Below are 22,011 nucleotides of genomic sequence, written 5' to 3'. Positions count from 1 at the left end.
ATAATAAACTATTTATAGTATCAATGCAACTGAACATGTTAGTTGAAAGTCATCCCCATTATATTGCATGTTTTAAGATCCCATTATTATGCTTAGTACTAATAATTGAGTTTTGCGATTCAAATTCATGATATTGAAGTTAGAAAATATCAAAATGCATTATATCTTGTTATATTTTCCTCCCTTTTCTGTTAGGATTGAGATTTCAAGTTCAAATCCCACATGATGGTGTGCTAACGCATGTCATAATCATAACTTCTATCATATATGTTCTACCTCACTTAATATCCCACTACTCTCTAATTTACTCTTTGAAAGAATTTATATACCTATATATAGAGTTGTTTCTTAATTCCATCATGAATTGCGAGATGAGAAATTTACTCAAATTCTCTCTTAGAAATTGCCTCCAAGGATTTCTAAAATGTTGAAAAATGGAGAAGAACCCCAAAATTTGGAAATAAACACTACTAGGGGTCCACCGTGAACGCGGACCCTCGGCTCATTAACTCTCCGCGAATGCGAAGCTCTGACATCTAACCCTCCATGAACGTGGGAGCTCCTCCACAAACGTGGAGTTCTAGCCTCCTACCCTCCGCGAACGCAATCCAAACCTCACAAACCAAATATGCTACCTAACTAAAATCGAAGTTCCAAACTCAATGGAACCATTGAATCACGAATATGAGGTCTCCTTCACCCGAAACCTCTATAAGTCACAAGAAACTAACATAACTCCTAAAAGGTCAAACTAAGCTCGGGACCTCTAAAAATCTAACCAAGACATATTGTAGGCCTAAAATCATCCCATGTATTCAAGGGAACTGTCGAAAATCCGATCCGAGCATCGAAACCCTAAATGTCGACCATTTCAATTCAAAAACTAAAATCTCAACAATTTCCAACTTAAGACATCAATTCCACAAAAAGACTCCGAAGTTGAATCAGGTCACTCTCTTAGACAAAATTTCACAATTTGGAAATGATGGAATCAACGAAATTTCATTCTGAGACTCAAAACTCCATGCCAAAAGACACTGAAATTCACATTTTAACAACTTTAGCCTTTCAAAACTGTAAAATTACATAATTCACTACTTTTTACTCAAAACTTGAAACCAATTTCACAAACCAATCAGAAATGACTCAGAGCAACAATTGGCACGGGTAAAATAGTAATTATACAAAAAATTCTAAATATGACATTTCGGGTCATTACAGAAACCCCTCTATTATAGCCAATAAAGGATAGTATATACATGTGTCTATTGTGCCTTATCAAAAAAGTTATAACCCTATTGAAAAGTCACAATCTTTCGAATAGGGGTGTACAAAATCAAACCGAACCGAAAACCAAACCAAACCGCAAACCGAGTCAAACCGAACAAAAAGCCCGACTAGTGGTTTGGTTTGACTTGGTTTGGTATTGGAAAAAAAAAACCCGACTATATTTGGGTTGGTTTGGTTTTAACTAAAAAAAATCAACCCAAGACCAAACCAACCCGACATTATATATGTAATTTTAAAATTTTATTTTATATATAAAAATATTTACATTGATATAATTATAAAATATTTCTTATACTATTTCATAGTTTTTATCTTTTAATATATTATTTCAAGTTTAAAACTTAGAATTCGGAATGGTCCAATAAAGATTATAGTTCATAGATGTTGATAATAATAATAAAACTTAAATCAAAATCAAATTAATACTAATGCAAAAAGAAAATCAATTCAACACTAAGAATGACATTAATATTGAATATTTGTTCTTTAGGTTTACATTGGTTTAGACAATTAAAATACATAATCTAATTTTAATTTTCCTTAAATATTTAGTAATGTAACTAATACTTACTAAACTTATTTTAGCATGATTTAGTACTTATAAATTATGATCATTTTCATTATGACTTTTGCAATATTTATTTATATGATGATTTCATTATTATTTTTTATTGAATATTTTAGTGTCATCACTCATCTCATATTTTGTGTTATTTTCTTAAGAAACACCTTAGATAATTGTATTTTGGTTGGACTAAAGAAATATTTGGAGCACAAGTTAATTATATGTTTGTATGCAAATTTTACCAAAAAAATCCGAGGTTTATTAGTTTGGTTTGATTTATAGATTAAAAAATTCGACACAATGGTTTGGTTTGGTAATTGAAAAACCCGAACCAACCCGAGGTTGAAAAACTCAAAAAAATTCGAATTTTATTAGTTTGGTTTAGTTTATAAATTTAAAATTTTTACACAAATAGTTTGATTTGATATTTGAAAAACCCGAATCAACCCGATCATGTACGCCCCTACTTTCGAATGTGAAAATGTGCTACTCAAATTACATCTTTTCTCTTAGTGCTCTTTAAAAAAAATACTTTCATTTTTCATTCACACTTCTCAAAACTCACACACTTCTTGCCATATGTTAATTGATTGATTGTTTCTCTAGGAAAAAGGAGGTTTATCGGAATATAATGTCTGGTTAATTCCTAATTTGATATTAATCTTCACCAAGTCTAAGCAAGCATAGCTATAGCCGCCACCTGTATGATTATTGTTTGGTTAGTGGATTCAATTCAAGAATCAAGACAATATCTATGAACTTTATCAATAACTAACAATATAGTAATACTAATACTATAATAAAGATTATCGATGAATTTTGTTATTTAACTATAAATTGACATGTTGGTAGTGGGATGTGGCAAATATCTCGAAAAATTAATCAAGATGCATGTCAACTTATCTAAACACGACAATTTATTATTATAAAAAAAATATGAAAACTCACTTACCCAAATGCTTTGATTTCTTTCTCACAAAATTTCTAATCCAAAATCTTTTGTCCAAAAAAGTCTCATAAAAGATGTGAATCTGATTCTATTTAATTTATTAATATAATATAATATAAGATGAATAATTTCCTCATCAAAGAGCCAAGTAATGAGATGTGGCGTGGTGGCTGGTTATAAGTTGTAAGGATTCTCAAATAAATGGAATATATCATGTTTTATTGATTGAATAAAATAAAGAAATTCTATTAATTACTATAATTAAATAATTGTTATTATTATTGTCCAAGCATATGTTATACATTATGAATTAAATAAAAATATTCTATGCATATAATTTTTTATCGTTATGATCTATGTGATTTTCTTTTAAAATTAATAACGTGCCGATATATACTCAATCCAACAATTAGAGAACAAAATTGTTCGTACAAGGAATCCTATATGATTAAATTAATAAAATGATTCGTATAGGATGAGAATAAGATACTTTTATTTTTTATTCTCAAGGGTTGACTTCTATCTTCTGCGGATAAAATTTGTTGTCTACTTTAATTTAAGATTTCAACTTTATAGATTTGATTTTAAAATACATTATTGAACTCTTCAAACTTTTAAAATTATAAATATTATATAATTAGTATAAAAATACTTAATTTAAATGAAAATTTGTGCCAAGTGACAAAGATGTTAAGGTCCTATTGATTTTTTTTTATTCCCTTTGATAGATCGTGCATTGTTGCTAATAAATAGACTGCTCTATTTTATTTTTAAGAGTTCGTTTAGATTGACTTTTGACAATTAACATGATGATATTTGTTCACTCTCCCTCAAAGGTTTCCGACATTATTTTCTTATTTTTTGTTTATATTGTAGCTAGCACCTGAGGCCTTTGAGGAAAGTGAACAAAATTTGTCATTCCATATAAATAACGTATATTCATAAGTATATTAAAATCTAATTATCAAAGAATTTTTTTTGAAGCTTATTATAAAAATAATGTGATAGCAAAATAGCGAAATATGAAGCAAATAAAACAATTAACAGACAACTACATGATTTATACCACCTATAACGTATGAATTTCAAGGTTATATAAGAATAGGGAACCAAGTGATTATTAAACAATAGTATAATATTATAATTTAATTGTGAATAGCTTCTGTTCAAGATCTCTATACACTACGAAAAACATGATTTTTAGTGGCAATAAATTTTTAATTGTCGCTAAATATATTCTTTTAACAGTAATTAACACTCTTTGTATATGTTCCTAAAGCCTTTAGCGACATTGAATCTAGTGGCACTTAATTAATGCCGGTATAGATTTTAGCACTCTTTATTAGCATGTTTATTTATTACCGTTAAAAATTATTTTTGTTGTAGTGATAATTTCTTTTTCTCCATCACGTGTTGTTATCCCATGAAGAAAAGGAAATAGTAGAAAACAATAATTCAGACAGGAATAATTTCTACAAAGAAATAGGTTAAAACAAGATAAATTAATAATAGGGTGAGGATGCATGAGATGCTTAATTTTATTCTTAATTATATACACTATGGTTGACAAAAATAATTATCTACTCTCCTTTAGCTCTATTACCAGAGACAGGTGCCAGTGCTAGCACGAGTCTAATATTTATTATTTTTTTATTTTAATTTATGTGATATAGATATAATTTAAAAGGTTAATTAAATTTTAATATGTTTTTTAGATATTTTAAGTTGTTAATTACTTTTTGTTTGTGCAAATTTAATGCGAAGAGGTCCATTAAGATGTTCATAATTAAAGTATTTTTCATTATTGATCGTTGATTTTTTACTCAAAGTAGTTACAAGATACAAACAAATATTACCAACATTCAAAATAATAAAGCTTTAACTAAAAAAAAATAATTTTAAACTAAAAGTCATAGCTAAAACGGATCCCATAATTTTAAAAAAAATTATACACTAATCAAATTAAAGTAGAACAANCTTTTAAATTTTGTTGATTAATTAAATACAGTCACATAAATTAGGATAAATTCTCTTTCAATTTATTTGACTTATTTTTTCTTTTAGTGTATTTCAAAAGGAGTGGCTCTTTCTCTTCTCTTTAATTTTAATTTCAATAAAATCACAAGTTTAAGAGCATTTTGATACATTTCATATATATATATAATTTAAAATTATAAAATTCATAAATTTTCTTACCAATTAAAGTAGAACAAAAGAAATATTTTTAATTTTTTTTTCGAAACACGCTGAAGTAGGCACGTTAATGGGATGTGCCTGCTTCAGCACAAAGTCTATCTATATATATATATATTGTTTCTTTTTTTTGTTCTCTTTGTTTTAATTTATAAAGTGTACTCTCCTTTTTATTTGCTTAAAAAAGAATGATGTTATACTTTTTATTTTAAAATAATTTACTTTGAACTTCGAGATATACTGAGATAAGTTATAATTATATATGTATTAACATTATATTTTAAAACCACAAGGTTTTTTGGTCTTCATCTTTTAAATTTTGTTGATTAATTAAATACAGTCACATAAATTAGGATAAATTCTCTTTCAATTTATTTGACTTATTTTTCATTTTAGTGTATTTCAAAAAGAGTGGCTCTTTCTCTTCTCTTTAATATTAATTTCAATAAAATCACAAATTTAAGAACATTTTGATACATTTCATATATATTTAATTTAAAATTATAAGATTCATAAATTTTCTTACAAATTAAAATGGAAAAGTATAAAACTTTTCCACTCATGTCAAGTGCCATGGTTCCTTTTTAACACCCCTTTGATTGATCTCTCATTGCTGCCTATAAATAAGCTACTCTATTCCACTTCTAAAAACATATAAAAGCTCATTATTATTAGAAAATTTTCAAGCTAGGCATTGCTTGTTGTCTCTCCCTCAAGGGCTTCTCTTCAAGATCCTTATAAACATGAAAGCATGAGGGAGAGGAGTTCTTGTAGGGTGAGACAACAAGAAATTCCTTGCTCACTTCACATGGCAACATACTATATTTTATTTAATTATATTTTCGACACATTTCTTCATGTGTGGATTTTGATGGTTGTGGTAAGATTTAGTATTACTATTTATTCTAATAATATGTTGAAATGTGTGATATATCATGTTATCTAAAAACTTAAGCTAATTGTTTAAAACGGCACTTATATTTATTTTACAGTATTATTTTAGAGAAATTGGACTGATATTTTACATAATTTGGTCATTTGGATCATTTTTATAAATTAGGCTAAAAGATGATATGTAAAATTTATAAGCTGATATTTTACGCAATTTGTCTGACAATATTTTTTCAGGAAATTTATATATATATATATATATATAAGAAAACAATTTTCATTTACAACAATAACAAACGGAATATCTATAATACAGTTTAATACATATAGAACAATTTACAAAACACATATAATACAAATTTTATTCTATAATAATATCTACATTTGTAATACGATGTGGATTTGTTGGAGACAGCAGCAGATCTGAAAAAGATGAAGATGAAGAAGAAACGTAAACAATACGTACCAATGCCTTTCAGATCTGAGTTCATCGGCGCACGAATTATAGCCTGTGATTTATGCAAGTCTCTTACTGGTATATATACACAGAGTTGTATTTTTACTAAATTAATCTTATTATAATTGTAATACTTACTGATCATCAATTAATTCCGGTATTAGCAATTAAATGACATCAAATTAATTACAAGTCATAACTCTTGTTAACAAATATCTTTCATTCAAGCATGATAAAAAAACATAAAGAAAGATTTAAACAGAAAAATTATGAAGAGGAAGATATTTATGAGGTTTGAACAATAATTGATAAGGATGATGATATATCTCTACTCAAATTACATCATTTTGTTCTATTTGTATAGATATTTTAGAGAAAATGGCCAAATACCTCCTTAATCTATATTCAAATTTTCAACTACACACTTTAAATTTACGGGAATCCTATCACCCCTTGAACTGTTTAAAATTGAAATTGTTAAACATGGGTCAGAGTAATTGAGGTACAATTTACTGGCATATACATTTGGCATGTGTTGAAGAAATCCTTCACTGATCTCCTCCCCATAATGGACCAACCTCTCTTAAAGAAGCACGCCTTAAACCCATCATATATATTCAGGGCTCTTAGTGTCCTTAATTCTTGATAAAGTCTTCCATATTTATTCCTTCTTCACTAGTCTCATGAGTTGCATTTGTTGATCCCTTGATAGTATATTTCCACCACCAATGGCATTGATATCTACCGCTGGAAGAACAGGTAATGCAGTAGGGAAAAGGGTCAAATGCCCCCTCAACCTTTAGCCATATTTCCAACTACACACTTAACCTTTTCGGGGGTCCTATTACCCCCCTGAACCTTTTTATTTTTATATTATTTCACCCTCAAACGCTGATGTGTCCACCTAAACCAGATTTATAAAAAATGTTTGTATGCACGCGCTGTCCACGTATATATTAGTGGACCCCATGACTTTACACGACTCACATATTGACACGTGTCATAAAACTTTACCTTTACCTTTGAACCAAATTAACCCTCATTCTTCTACCTTTACCTTTGAACCAAATTAACCCTCATTCTTCTTCCTTAGATTAATTCTACAATCTTCTTCCTAAATCTCTAGTTCTTCTTCCTTTTCTCTACGATCTTCCATTATTGACGTTGCTCGGAAGCTTAGTTACTATTTCTTCTGAGAAAAGGTTAGATCTTTACTAGCTAAATACTACTTTGATTTAGTGTTTGATTAGGGTTTTATTTTTGCTGCGTATTCAAATGCTATTTTGACTGGTGTGTTGTAGTGTGGAGGTTTTTAGGGCCTTTTAATGTTTATTAGGGTTAGTTCTAATTGAACGTTATTCTTTACCAACTGAATGTTATGTTGATATTTGATTTTAGTTTTGATGGTAGTGTTGATTTTTAGGGCATTTGTTGCACAGGCATTCAAATGCTATTTTGATATGTGTGTCGTTGTATGTAGTTTATTAGGGGTTTTAATAGTTATTTACTTGTTTTCGTGAATTTATATAGTCTTGTAGTTTACTGGTAAAGTACAACCTCAAAAAGTAGAGTTTCTCATTCCTTACTAGTGTTACCTCTGTTCAGGTAGGAGATGAGTGGATTTACTTTGGTTACTTTAAGATGGTATCATGGTGGAGTATTAGATTTGAGTAGTGGACAAGTAGTTTACAGTGGTGGGCAAGTTACAGAGTTTTTGGATGTTGATGTGGATAGACTGTCCTATTTTGAATTAAGAGGCTACATTAAAGAATTAGGATACACAACAACTTGCACATTTAGTATTAAACCTCCTAACAGTGGTATTTTGGAAGATATTCATAATGATATGGATATTTTAGACTTAAGTTGTTCTTTGGAAGATGGAGATATTGTGGAGGTATATGTAAAGCACTTGATTGATGATGCAGTTGTGGACCCCACCCTTATTTTATTAGAAAATGTTCCTCATGGGTATATGGAGGAATCTGGTTCAACTTTTAATAAAGTAAATGAACAAAGTGGGGTAGGTGAAGACCCTTTTACTACCTTTGATACTAGATCTGCTTCTACCCCAACTCCTCCCACCACAACTTCTTCTCCTAGATCTCCTTTCACTACCACAACTCATTCCACTACAACTGCTGCTCCTAAATCTCCTTCCACTAAAACTCCACCCACTACAACTGCTGCTCCTAGATCTCCTTCCACTACAACTCCTGTCACTGCTGCAAATCCTAGTATTGAAGATGCTGATGATCTAGTTTCAGGCCCTGTTGAATCTGATTTCTTAGAAAAAGAGGGTTCTGATTACTCAACTGAAGATAGTGTTGAGTCTGAATGTGGATTGGTGGGAGATGATGATGAGGACTATGGTAGTGATGTACATGAAGAGGTTAGGGAGTTGAGGGCTGAAAAAAGATCTTTTCAAAGAAGAAAAAGAAAAGAGAGAGTACCAGTTGATACTGAAGAGGTACCAGTAGGTGAAGCTGGAGCAGATTTAGGTTTTGATGAAACTCAAACAGGTAAAATAAGTGTTGAAGGAAGATTAGGAGGTGATGAGCCTTATTTTGCAAGTTCTGATGATGGAAGTTTTGAAATAGATGGAGATGAATTTAGTGATGAATGTGTTGAATCTGAAAGAGTACATTTACCAAGAACTGTAAAAAGAAGGAGGAGACCAAATAATCAGAAAATTATACATGATCCTACTGCCAAGAAAGTTGTATGGCAGTTGGGTATGGTCTTTGCAGATGTGAATGAATTTAGAAGAGCAGTTAGTAAATATGCTGTCCAGAAAAGAGTTCAAATAGAGAAGTGTGTGAATGAGCCAAAAAGAGTTAGATGTAGGTGCAAGGAAGGTTGCCCATGGCTTTTGTTTGCATGTCTTGACAAAACAACAAATGATTTCATGATAAAGACTTACAATCCAAAGCATAGTTGTAACAGCACAACTAGAAATTATTTGTGTAATGCAAAGTTCATATCTACACACTTTAGAAAAAGGATTAATGAGCAGCCAAATATAAGAGTTTTCAAGTTGCAAGAGTTGATAAGGAAAAAATTTAAAATTCATGTTGGCAAGACTACTGTTAGGAGGGCAAGAGCTAAAGTGTTGAAAGATATCATGGGTGATCATATTGTGGAATTTGGCAAAATTCTTGACTATAAAGATGAATTGTTGAGGACCAATCCAGGGAGCACTTGTGTTGTTAAACTTGGTGAACCTGATGCTCTTGGTAGGCCAATATTTCAGAGCTTTTACATATGCTTTGATCCATTGAAGAAGGCATTCCAAAATTGTAGAAAGTGCATAGGTTTAGATGGTTGTTTTCTTAAAGGAGTTTGTAGAGGACAATTGTTAGTTGTTGTGGCCAAAGATGGTAATAACCAGATGCTGCCACTTGCTTGGGCAGTAGTTGAGTATGAAAAGAAAGAGACATGGACATGGTTTATCAAACTGTTGAAGGAAGATCTAGGACTAGGAGATGGTGAAGATCTCACCCTGATTACAGATATGCAAAAGGTATGTGTACTATTTTATTTTGTATTTATCTTTATCAATTTTCATATATTTGTTATTATAACATATCTAGAACTATTACAGGGATTAATAGGAGCAATTTTAAATATTTTACCTCTTGCTGAACATAGAATGTGTGCTAGACACATCTTAGCTAACTGGGCTAAGGACTGGAGAGGTCTCCAAAGAAGACAACAGTTTTGGTCTATTGCAAAGAGTACCTTTGAATCTCAATTGAGGAAAAATGTTGCAAAGATGAAGTTACTTGGTCCAGAAAAAATGATGGATGATCTTATGTACTACAACATAGAGTACTGGTGTAAGGTTTACTTTAATAGTCAAGTAAAATGTGATTCTGTAGACAACAATATGTCTGAATGCTTTAATTCATGGATCTTGGCAGCTAGGCACAAGACAATTATTACTATGCTTGATGAGATAAGAGTAAAGATGATGACAAGAATAGCCAACTTAAGAGAGTTCACAAATACTTGGATGTGTGATTTCTCTCCAATGTCTTTGAAGGTACTACAGGAGAATATTAATAGGTCAATGAATTGTAATATTGAATTTAATGGAGTTGATGGATTTGAAGTGAAAGAAGGGCCATTTCAACACAGTGTGGATCTTGGTAGGTGGACTTGTAGTTGTAGGGTATGGCAGTTAAAAGGCATACCATGTGCACATGTTGTGGCTGCCATTTACTTTAAGAAATGTGAACCTCTTGACTACATTGACAACTGCTATAGTAAGGCAACTTACTTGAGGACTTATGCCAATGTCCTTCAACCTGTCACAAACATGGAGATGTGGCCTGTATCTACTAACCCCACAGTTGCACCACCAGAAATAAAAAGCATGCCTGGCAGGCCAGGTAAACTTAGAAAGAAGGAAGCTGGTGAGAGTAAAAAATCTGGAAAGCTACCTAGAACTGGACTTGCCATGACATGTAGTAACTGTAATGTTAGAGGCCACAACAAGAGAGGATGTCCACAAAGGGTTGAGTCATCAACAAGGGAAGAACCATCAAATATAGACAAGGGAAATGGCAAAACTTCAGGTTTAGGCAGACCAAAGGTAACATCTTTACCTTTAATTTGGTATGTGATAGAGATCTCATATGTAATAACTACAATTATTTTTAACTATATTTATAGAAAGCACAAACAGAAGGTGAGCATTCTACAAAGAGGTCAAGAGGAAGACCACCTGCAGCACCTAGTGCATCTCCAGGACCTGCAAAGAGGTCAAGAGGAAGACCACCTGCAGCACCTAGTGCATCTCCAGGACCTGCAAAGAGGTCAAGAGGAAGACCACTGGCAGTACCTAGTGCATCTGCAGCACTTACAAAAGGTGCAAGAGGAAGACCACCTAATGCATCTGCAACACCTGCAAAGAGTGCAAGAGGAAGACCACCTGCAGCAGCTAGTGCACCTCCTACATGTCCATCACCTGCTAATTACCATGTTGGATCTTCTACACCTGCTGATTACCAGTTAACTAATAGTAACAAAGGAAGAGGAAGGGGTAGGGGAAGCACAACCTCATACAAAAGGCAAACAGTCATTGGAATGGGTGTGTTTCAAGATGAAAATGGATTCAAAGCTCTCAATGTAAGTGTTTTCTATTGATTCAATTATACTATTTTTTTTATGTTTAACTACAAACTCAACTCACTCACTAATTATTTCATAATTTGAATACAGCCTGGGATGTCAAGTTGTAAGATCTTCTCTACTGGTACAACAAAGGTGACAAAATCTGCTGATGTTACTGGTGATATTGGTTACAAACCAAGTACTGCACCCAAGTTGAAATGGAATGGAAAAGCAGCAATCTCAACAAGAAAACTTCAAGAAATGAGAGAGGAACAAAGAAAAAAATCAAAAGGAAGTAGTTCATGAAAATATTTCCTATTTTGAATGATGATGTATTAGTATTGAACATCAAATTATGTTTTTGTTTTTGGTTTTTGGTTTTTGATTGTACTTTGACCTTATGTGAGGCCTGTTTTACAATCGATTATGTCAATTAAAGGCCTTCTATTTTACAAATGGTGTTATGTTTATTCAATTTCTCCCGTATTTGTTGTAATATAGACACTACTATATCAACTACTTTATCCGAAAAGATTCATATATTGATATACAAAATTTCTCATATTACATATGATAACCAAAAGAGAGTTTCAACTCCTTTCACTACTCACTACTCACATACGTTATGGCAATTCAATTAGTTCAATACTTGAATGAACCCTACTTTGAAATAGGTTGTTGATGAACAAGGCAACAACACAAATCAAAATACACAAAATGACCTTCCAATCAAACGTACACCATTTCAACTTTCTTCGTTTGAACCTCTTCTCTACTGTCAAATTATCAATCAGAACTTGTTGCTCATTGATTTGAATCTGTCTCCTCCAAACTTCATCTTCCAACTCTTTGATTTTGTTCACCAATTTTGGGAGGATAAATTGGGATCTTGGATCGATTTCTTCTCTGTCTCTCCATCGGAAAAAATGACAATTGTTCTCCTGAAAAAATAAAAAAAAATATATTAATGTTATTAACATTCACATCAATTAAACCCAATAAAATCAAACAACTGAAGAAAATTCACATACACCATAGTAGGGGCAAGACCAAAATCGTCTTCCGGGATTCGACTTCGACCAAGAAGTCTGCATATGCAACAAACTTCCATGTTTGCATCGTACTATGGTTTTGAGCATTGGGTCTGATTCTTCCATGCATAGCTTATTCAATTTTGCATTTGACATTCCTAACCCTAATAACACAAAGTGAAAAAAAAATCAAGCTGTCGAATTGGGAAATCCGAGAAAATTGCAAACCCTACATTCAATCTTAGTTGGAGAAGATACAACAACTAAATTCAAGCTTTGAAAATGGTGGATGAAAAACAAAGAAGAGAGAGAGCTTTTGTTCAAGAACAAAAGAGATGGAGATAAATGAATTGAGAAAAGAATAAAAAATAAATGTATGGGTTATATAAAGAGTAAAGTTACCGTTGGGAGGATTATTTGGACTCCACGTGGACATTTTATTACATTGTTACGCGCCTCACGAAGGTTAGTTCACGTATGTGGACACATCAGCGTTTGAGGGTGAAATAATATAAAAATAAAAAGGTTCAGGGGGGTAATAGGACCCCCGAAAAGGTTAAGTGTGTAGTTGGAAATATAGCTAAAGGTTGAGGGGGCATTTGACCCTTTTCCCTAATGCAGTACCTAGTAGTTGTTGATAAAACTTAATAATTTCCTCTTGTACCTGGCTCTGAGAAGACAACATTAAGACTCATCAGTGATTCTGACCTTATCTTTGTTAGCAAATAGCATACACAGCAGAAGCATTCCAGAATTATACATCTTGCATGAGTATAGACAACAATCACAAATATGTATCACATATAAGGTATGCTGAAAATTAACTCAGGATTACCTCTTGAAGCGTGTGCAGATATCTTGAAGCAAATCCAACTCCAGCACTACAGTCTTCTACAATGATCCCAAATAATAATTGAACTCTCTCAATACTTGGGTGACCAAGTATCGTATCGAATACTGAATTGTCTTTCTAGATTAGAAGAATCCCTACTTATAGAGATGTCTTCCTAGTCAAAGGAGGAGAAGAAAGTATAATTCCTTTTTCTTCAAGAAAACCCAAAACTCACGGTTCTTTCTTGGAAGAAATATACACGTTATTTTTCCTTCTTCTACCAGAAAATATGATTCTGAGTTCTAGTTAAATTGAGCACTGGAGGGACCACATAATTTATTACTGAGGCTTCCTATTATGAAAAATAATTCCAAATAATTAATTTGAACTATTCATACCATAATAAATTACAAATCATTCCACTAAAAATTCGTAATTGCACTCCTCTATTTATATTTCGAAATTCACCATTAAACACTTATGTAATTTCCCATGTTAAGATTCCAGATACTAATCAATAAATTAAATTACTGACGAATTTAATTCAATGATTAATATCCTTTAGAGCAATACTTACCTTATTTCATGTGCCAGATTCATAGATCTACCGGCCGGATTTACACATGAAAACTTATAAGTTTCTCATAAAAAGGTGTATAATCAATCTCTATACTGAGACATGAATTCCATCAACTAACTAATTATTTCACCAATATATATTATTATCATCCAATCTACCAGACATATTGACCCATCTCAGAATCTCACCTTTTAATAAATCAAAACGATAATTAATATATACAAATCATAATCATTATATCAGGATTAAGAATATAAGTACATTTAACAGTTTACAGAATATGTTTTTATCAATCAGTCTAAAACATCTATCTTTGTTCGGTCTCGTTCAATACATACAAAATGCATTAGCACGAGAAGTTAGAACTATACCATTCTCATAATCAAGATAAATTACATTTAATCTCGTGCTACAATCTTTCTGATGGTTTTGTCCAAATTTTCATCTACGATTGTGAACTATAACTTTTAACTTATAAGAACCGATGATTTAATCTTCTGTGTATAAGCTTAAACTCTATACACCAAATCATCTACTATATAAGTTAAGGACACATATATGGCAATTGATCTATTTAATGTAACAATTTATTGAATTGAATAAATGAATAAACAATTGTTCAATAATAATACTATATCAAAACGCATGGTTAATAGTATATCCTAACAATCTCCCACTTAGACTCATAACCATGCACCTACAACTCTAACACCCATTCCTTCAACATGTCTATCAAAAGACTTTTGCGGTAAAGCTTTTGTGAAAAGGTCTATCAGGTTGTTCTCTGATGCAATCTTCGCAACCATCACATCTCCTCTCTGTACTATGTCTCGAATCAAATGGTACTTTCGCTCAATGTACTTTGCCTTCTTATGACTTTGTGGTTCCTTTGAATTTGCAACCGCTCCACTATTATCACAAACCATTGTGAGTGGCGTTTCTATCGCAGGAACAATCGCCAAGTCCTTAGCTGCCTCAGAGGTTGCTACATATCCGACTTCCATGGTAGAATCAGCATCACAGGTTTGTTTGATGCTTCTCCAAAGAATGGTTCCACCTCCCAAAGTAAACACATTTCATGAGGTCGACTTTCTAGAGTCCATATCAGACTGGAAATTCGAGTCTGTGTACCCTATGGGCACCAACTCATCCGAATGATAGACTAACTTGTAATCCCTAGTCCTTTTCAGGTACTTAATTATATGCTTAATTGTTGTACTTGATTATATGCTTAACTGTTGTCCAGTGTTCTGTCCAGGATTAGACTGATATCTGCTAACCATGCCTACTGCAAAACAGATATCAGGTCTAGTGCACAACATTGCATACATGAGACTTCATACAGCTGACGCATAAGGAATTGTCTTCATGTTTTCTGTTTTCTCATATGTCTTAGGACATTGATCTTTAGATAGAGAAATTCCATGTTTGAAAGGAAGAAATCCTTTCTTGGAATCATGTATGCTAAACCTGGTAAGAATTGTATCACTATAAAGAGCTTAAGATAAACCTAATTTCCTTTTCTTGCGATCGCGTAGAACCTTAATCCCAAGGATGTGAGCAGCTTCTCCCAAATCTTTCATATCAAAATTAGTGGACAACCATTCCTTAACTGAATTCATCAAGCCCACATTATTTCCTATGAGCAAGATATCATCTACATATAATACCAAAAACTCCACTTTATCCCCATTCCACTTTTTGTACACACAAGACTCATCAAGACATTGCTCAAAACCAAAAGTCTTGACTGCATTATCAAAGCAAGTGTTTCATGCCCTAGAAGCTTGATTTAATCCATAAATGGATCTTTTAAGCTTGCACAACATATGTTCTTTTCCTTTTTCTATGAAACCGTCTGGTTGTCGCATAAATATACTTTCATCAAGACTTCTATTAAGGAAAGCTGTCTTGACATCCATTTGCCAAATTTCATAATCATAATGAGCAGCAATGGATAAGAGAATTCTAATAGACTTAAGCATGACTACTGGAGAAAAAATTTCCTCATAATCGATCCCTTCTTTTTTAGTAAACTCTTTTGCAACAAGTCTAGCTTTGTAAGTTTGCACTTTTCCATCTACTCCTCTTTTTTTTTTATAGATCCACTTGCATCCATTGGGTTTAACTCCATCTACAGGTGGTTCTACAAGATCTCATACTTTATTGGAGTACATGGACTCCATTTCTGATTTCATACCAACGATCCATTTTTCTACATCTTCATCTTATAGTGTTTCATCGTAATTCACAGATTCGATATTCGACTCTTCAGGGATTCTGTCAAAAGACTCTCCCAAGAGTGCATACCGAAGTGATTTTCTTATCACTCTCCCACTACGACGAGACATTACAATTGCAGGATTAGGTTTAGAGAGATTTGCACTATTATGATCTTGTGGTGGAACCACATCATTTATAGGATCTTGAGTGTCCATGTTATCTTCAGCACATTGTGGTGAAGAGATATTAACAACTTCTTCCTCTAATACAATTTGCTCATTATTACTCCCACTACTTTGATGTAATGAATTTTCAGGAACTTGTACTTGTGGAATTATATGTTTATTAACATCTCTCCACTACTACAATGCAATGGTATGTTAACTCCAACATATGGGGTTTGAATTTGGTTTTTCCATTATTTTCAGTAAACTGATTTGTTATCTCTTTGCTTAATTCCTCTAAAACTAGTTTACTTCTAGGAACATAGTTTGCTAAAAAATCCTTTTCCAGAAACTTAGCATTGGTAGTCACAATGACCTTCTTTTCTTTAGGATTATAAAACATACCACCTTTCATTCCTTTAGGGTATCCAATAAAAACACATACTTCTGTTTTAGGTTCTAATTTTTCTGCCTTCCCTTTCAGCACATGTGTTGGACACCCCCAAACTCGAACATGTTTCAAACTAGGTTTGTGCCCAGTCCACAGTTCAATGGGTGTCAAAGGAACAAATTTAGAAGGAACTAAGTTCAGAATGTAATTTGTAGTTTCCAATACATATCCCCAAAACGAATAAGGCAAATCAGAGTAACTCATCATTGATCTAACCATTTCTAAAAGAATTTTGTTTCTTCTTTCTGCTACACCATTCTATTGTGGCGTTCTAGGTGCAGACATTTGAGATGTAATTCCTTGTTCTGATAAGTAACTAATGAACTCATTAGAGAGGTATTCGCCACCACGATTAGATCGCAATGACTTGATATATATTCCATGTCGTTTCTCCGTTTCAGCCTTAAACTCTTTGAATTTCTCAAAGCATTCAGACTTACGGCATAACAAATAAATATATCCATATTTTGAGTAGTCATCAATGAAAGTCACGAAGTACTTATACCCACCTCTCGCTTGAATGTTCATTGGGCCACACAAATCAGAATGAATTAACTCTAGTTTATCATTGACTCTATTTCCTTTTGAGGGGAAAGGTCTCTTAGTCATTTTTCCTTCTAAATAAGATTCACATGTTGGTAGTGCCTCCACTTTTAATGAACCTAAAGGTCCATCTCGAACCAACCTTGAAATCCTATCTAGATTTGTATGACATAGACGTAAGTGCCATAGATAAGTCTCATTAAAATCAGAAGAACGCTTTCTTTTACTTGAAAGGTTAACATTATTCAGTTCTATGGTTTGTTGTAGTTCTGGAGAGACATTAATAATAAAAAGACCATTAATCAATGTACCAGCAGAGACAAGATGTTTATTATAGCTACTAACACAACCGTTATCAGAAAAATTAACATCATAACCATCTCTCAAAACTTTAGAAACTGAAATTAAATTTCTTCTAACAGCAGGTGCATATAAAACGTCTTTTAAAATTAAAACTCTACCACTATCAAACGAAAAAGTAATATTTCCTAATGCTAAAACTGGAGCTACTGAACCATCCGCTTGAAAAACACTAACTTCACCTCTAATCAGCTTGCGCGTTTCTTGAAACCCCTGCAAAGTTGTGCAGATATGATCAGTGGCTCCTGAATCTACACACCATGAAGTGGTAGAAACAGCCGCTAAAAATGTTTCAACGACAAGTGAAAGTGAGTTACCTGGGTTGTTTTTCTTCTTGGCTAAGAAAACTGGACAATGTGCCTTCCAATGGCCTGACATCTTGCAATGAAAACACTTGCCCTTAGACTTTTTCACGCCCCCAGTTGGAGGTGCAATTACCTTAGCTTTGTGAGCCTTTTTCTTCTTCTGTCCACCTTGCGGTTTAGAAGTAGAACCTTTCTCAACATTTAGTGCCATGGATGGTGCCTTTTTGACAAGTGTCTCTTCCGCCTGCAGCTCATTCAACAATTGAGCCAAAGATAGACTCATCTTATTCATATTATAATTTAGGCAAAACTGTCAGGCAGAGACTGCAATATCATCTCAACTTGGGAGTCATTGTCAATTTCAGCCCCCAAGCCTCTAGTTCATTCAGAAAACTTATCATCTTCATAACATGGTCTCCAACAGGAGTGCTTTCAACCATCTTAGTGTTCATGAGAGTTCTCATGGCAGTCTGCTTAGCTGATCGACCTTGGTCTCCAAACATTTGTTTGAGATTCTCTAAAATTTCAAAAGCAGATAACATATCTTGATGTTGATGTTGCAACACATTTGATGTTGAAGCCAAAATGTAACATCGCGCCATCTCATCAGCTTTGCGCCATTTCTGATAAGCAAGCTTATCCTCATCACTAGATTGTTCATTTGGTTTCAGTGGACATTCCTCATTGAGTACAAACTTGTATTCTTCAGCAGTTAGCACGATGTTGAGATTTCTCCTCCAGTCAACATAGTTAGAACCCTGTAGTTTGTTTTGACCCAAAATAGTACTAAGGGGATTAAAAGGAGACACATTAAATCTGGGATTGTAGAAAAAGTTACAATAGATCAATCAAACAGTCATATAAACATTGAATATTTACATTCAAACTCATCGTATACATATACATTCATGCATTTGAATAGTCAATCGATGGGATTGGAGAACTACTCATACAATATACATATATAATGACGATTATTCACTCCATAAACTTATACAGACCTAACTCAGATGGAGAGTCTACTGTTAGTTTAAGACAAGTGAAAATCCTCTAGTTACATTGATCCAATCAAATATTACACAGTTTAGGAGAGTTAATACAGATTATCAAACTAGCGATTAAATACGTAGTGACTTGTATTAAATTCATCCGATGGAGAGAAAGATCTAAGTCAACACATAAATTTAATACTTCATTACTATTTAATCTTGGTAATTAAAGAAAAGAATCCTCATCACCATTTTATTTTCTTCAAATTTTATACAAAAAAATTCCAGAAAGAAAAATTTGCAACAAAAAGTTCCAGTTCATACTCCCTCTGTCCCAATTTATATGACTCACTTTCCTTTTTAGTCAGTCCCAAAAAGAATGACACATTTTTATATTTAGTAACAATTTAACTATAAAATGCCTATTTTACCCTTAATGAAATGATTTACAGCCATACAAATTTCTATCATTCATTTTGGATCACAAGTTTTAAAAGTCTACCTTTTTTTCTTAAACTCCGTGCCGAGTCAAACTACATCACATAAAATGGGACGGAGGGAGTACAATATATAGTCTCATACTCATATTGTCAAAACTATCACTGTAAAAAAAATATGACACATTAATGTTGCAAATTTTTTCCAAAGTACGGTTCAAACTGATTCCAATAGACATGGACCATTAATTCATTATTACCAAGTCAATGTAATTTCCTTTTTAAAAAAAGGCCTAACCCATCGGTGGCCCCCTAAATTTGGCACGATCTTTCACTTAGACACCTTAACTAGGCTTTGTTCATTTTAGACACCTCATGTCAGGCTCCGTTGTGTCATTTTGACACTTTCAGCTGACATGGCAAAGTGAGTGTTATACACTCGCTATTGACGCGTGAGGGACTTATTTAGTCTATTTTATTTTATTTTTTCTCTTCTTCTTTCCCATTTTATAGTCATTATCTCTCCCATTATTTCTCAAAGCTTAAAGTACTTCAATGGAGGTTAAATTTTTTTGTTATAATAATTTCAATTTCAATTTCGCACTACAAACTCAAATAGACCCAAAAAGAAACAAGAAATCGAACTCATATCAACAACACCCTAAATCATGTAAAGTTCACCCACAATAATCCTAAAATAGGAGCCAAAAAATCTCAATTTTTACTATGTAAATGTTAATCTTACTAACCTTGAGCCCTAATTAAACTGCAAATATCACAAAATTAAAGAAAAAGAGACGCAATCTTTAAAATATGAACCATTGTTGTTATACATTTGCACCTTTTAGCCCTAAGGGAGGGTGCAATAAATGGGGAATATGGCAGAAAAAAATCATGAAAAAGAGGAATAAAACGGAGAAGATGGCTGTGTGGTTATGGGTGTGACGGAAAAGGTAATGAAAATGAAGGAATATGATAGAGTAGATTGTGTGGGTGTGGGGTTATGACAGAAAGAATAAAGCTCAAAAATAATAAAAATGGAGTAATACAATGGAGAAGATGACTGGGGATGTTGTGGGGGTTGCATTTTTCTTTAAATTTGTCAAATATTTAATTTAATTTTTTGGGAGTAAAAGACCACATGTCATTTATTCATTGGTTACTTTGTCATGTATTTTAATTCTTATTTTTCCTCTTTAATATGATAGTCTTTTAATGAGTTGGCATGATATAATTGGGCATCTAATCCACATGGACACGCTTGGTTAACGCGCACTTAAAGTCAACATGTGCTAGTGAAAAAAGTGTCAAAATAACACAACAGAGCCTGACATGAGGTGTCTAAAATGAACAAAGCCTAGTTAAGGTGTCTAAGTGAAAGATCGTGCCAAATTTAGGGGGCCACCGATAGGTTAGCCCTTAAAAAAATTCACAAGTGGTCACTGCCATCCACTCAACTTTAACTTTCTTCACATAAACAAAAAGTATTCAACCAATACTAGATATACTTTCCGTTTTCTTAAAACATTGAGAAGTATGAAACTTTAGTTCATAAGGAAACAAGAAACAGTACCATTATGAAAATTTTTTAAAGCAATTCTCACAAAAACTACCGCCTCAACCTCATATACAAATCTTTTGCTTCATTAATCAATAAGAAACAACCAGCAGTATCATTATGAGAAAAAATATTCCAGGTGATACAATACATGAGATCAAAAATAAAAAATTTCCTCACGTCAAAACTGCCGCCACTCACGAAAAAATTACATCTCGTAAGCCATTATTACCGTATGTACCCAACAAAACAAACCAGTTCAAGTTTTATCAATTTTGTTCTTTTCGTGATAAAATTAAAATTACTAACCACGAATCATACATATAATCGCATACGCATATTTTAGGTTATCTATAAAGATGCAAGTATGGCTCTTGAAGCCAATTGTTAGCAAATAGCATGTATACATAGCGGAAGCATTCCAGAATCATACATCTTGCATGAGTATAGACAACAATCACAAATGCGTATCATATACAAGGTATGCTGAAAATTAACTCAGGATTACCTCTTGAAGCGTGTGCAGATATCTTGAAGCAAATCCAACTCCAGCTCTACAGTCAAGTATCGTATAGAATATTGAATTGTCTTTCTAGGTTAGAAGAATCTCTACTTATAGATATGTCTTCCTAGTCTAAAGAGGAGAAGAAAGTATAATTCCTTTTTCTTCAAGAAAACCCAAAACTCACGTTTTCTTTCTTGGAAGAAATATACACGTTACTTTTCCTTCTTCTACCAGAAAATAGGATTCTGAGTTCTAGTTAAATTGGGCACTAGAGGGACCACAAAATTTATTACTGAGGCTTCCTATTATGAAAATAATTCCAAATAATTAATTTGAATTAATTCTTACCATAATAAATTACAAATCATTTCACTAAAAATTCATAATTGCACTCCTCTATTTATATTTCGAAATTCACCATTAAACATTTATGTAATTCCTCATGTTAAGATTCCAGATACTAATCAATAAATTAAATTACTGACGAATTTAATTCAATGATTAATATCCTTTAGAGCAATACTTAACTTACTTCATGTGCCAGATTCATAAATCTACCGGCCGGGTTTA

General features: G+C 32.7%; 2 protein-coding genes across 2 annotated transcripts; one reads left to right on the top strand and one right to left on the bottom strand.

Annotated features, from left to right (window-relative positions):
- Positions 1 to 10,623: 10,623 nt before the first annotated feature.
- LOC125865515 (oleosin-B6-like) lies at positions 10,624 to 11,769 on the top strand. Its single transcript, XM_049545712.1, has 4 exons — positions 10,624 to 10,942; positions 11,023 to 11,331; positions 11,381 to 11,440; positions 11,572 to 11,769. The coding sequence occupies exons 1-4, from the start codon at positions 10,667 to 10,669 to the stop codon at positions 11,767 to 11,769; spliced, it is 843 nt and encodes a 280-aa protein (XP_049401669.1). The 5' UTR covers positions 10,624 to 10,666.
- Positions 11,770 to 12,069: 300 nt separating this feature from the next.
- LOC125866029 (uncharacterized) lies at positions 12,070 to 12,653 on the bottom strand. Its single transcript, XM_049546313.1, has 2 exons — positions 12,495 to 12,653; positions 12,070 to 12,404 (listed from the first exon to the last, which is right to left on the bottom strand). The coding sequence occupies exons 1-2, from the start codon at positions 12,648 to 12,650 to the stop codon at positions 12,087 to 12,089; spliced, it is 474 nt and encodes a 157-aa protein (XP_049402270.1). The 5' UTR covers positions 12,651 to 12,653; the 3' UTR covers positions 12,070 to 12,086.
- Between the last annotated feature and the right edge of the window lie 9,358 nt (positions 12,654 to 22,011).

This window comes from Solanum stenotomum, chromosome 5, assembly GCF_019186545.1.
Source record: "Solanum stenotomum isolate F172 chromosome 5, ASM1918654v1, whole genome shotgun sequence".
Lineage (NCBI taxonomy): Eukaryota > Viridiplantae > Streptophyta > Magnoliopsida > Solanales > Solanaceae > Solanum > Solanum stenotomum.
Note: the sequence above shows the minus strand (reverse complement) of the source record. Positions and strands in the feature narration are given on the sequence as shown.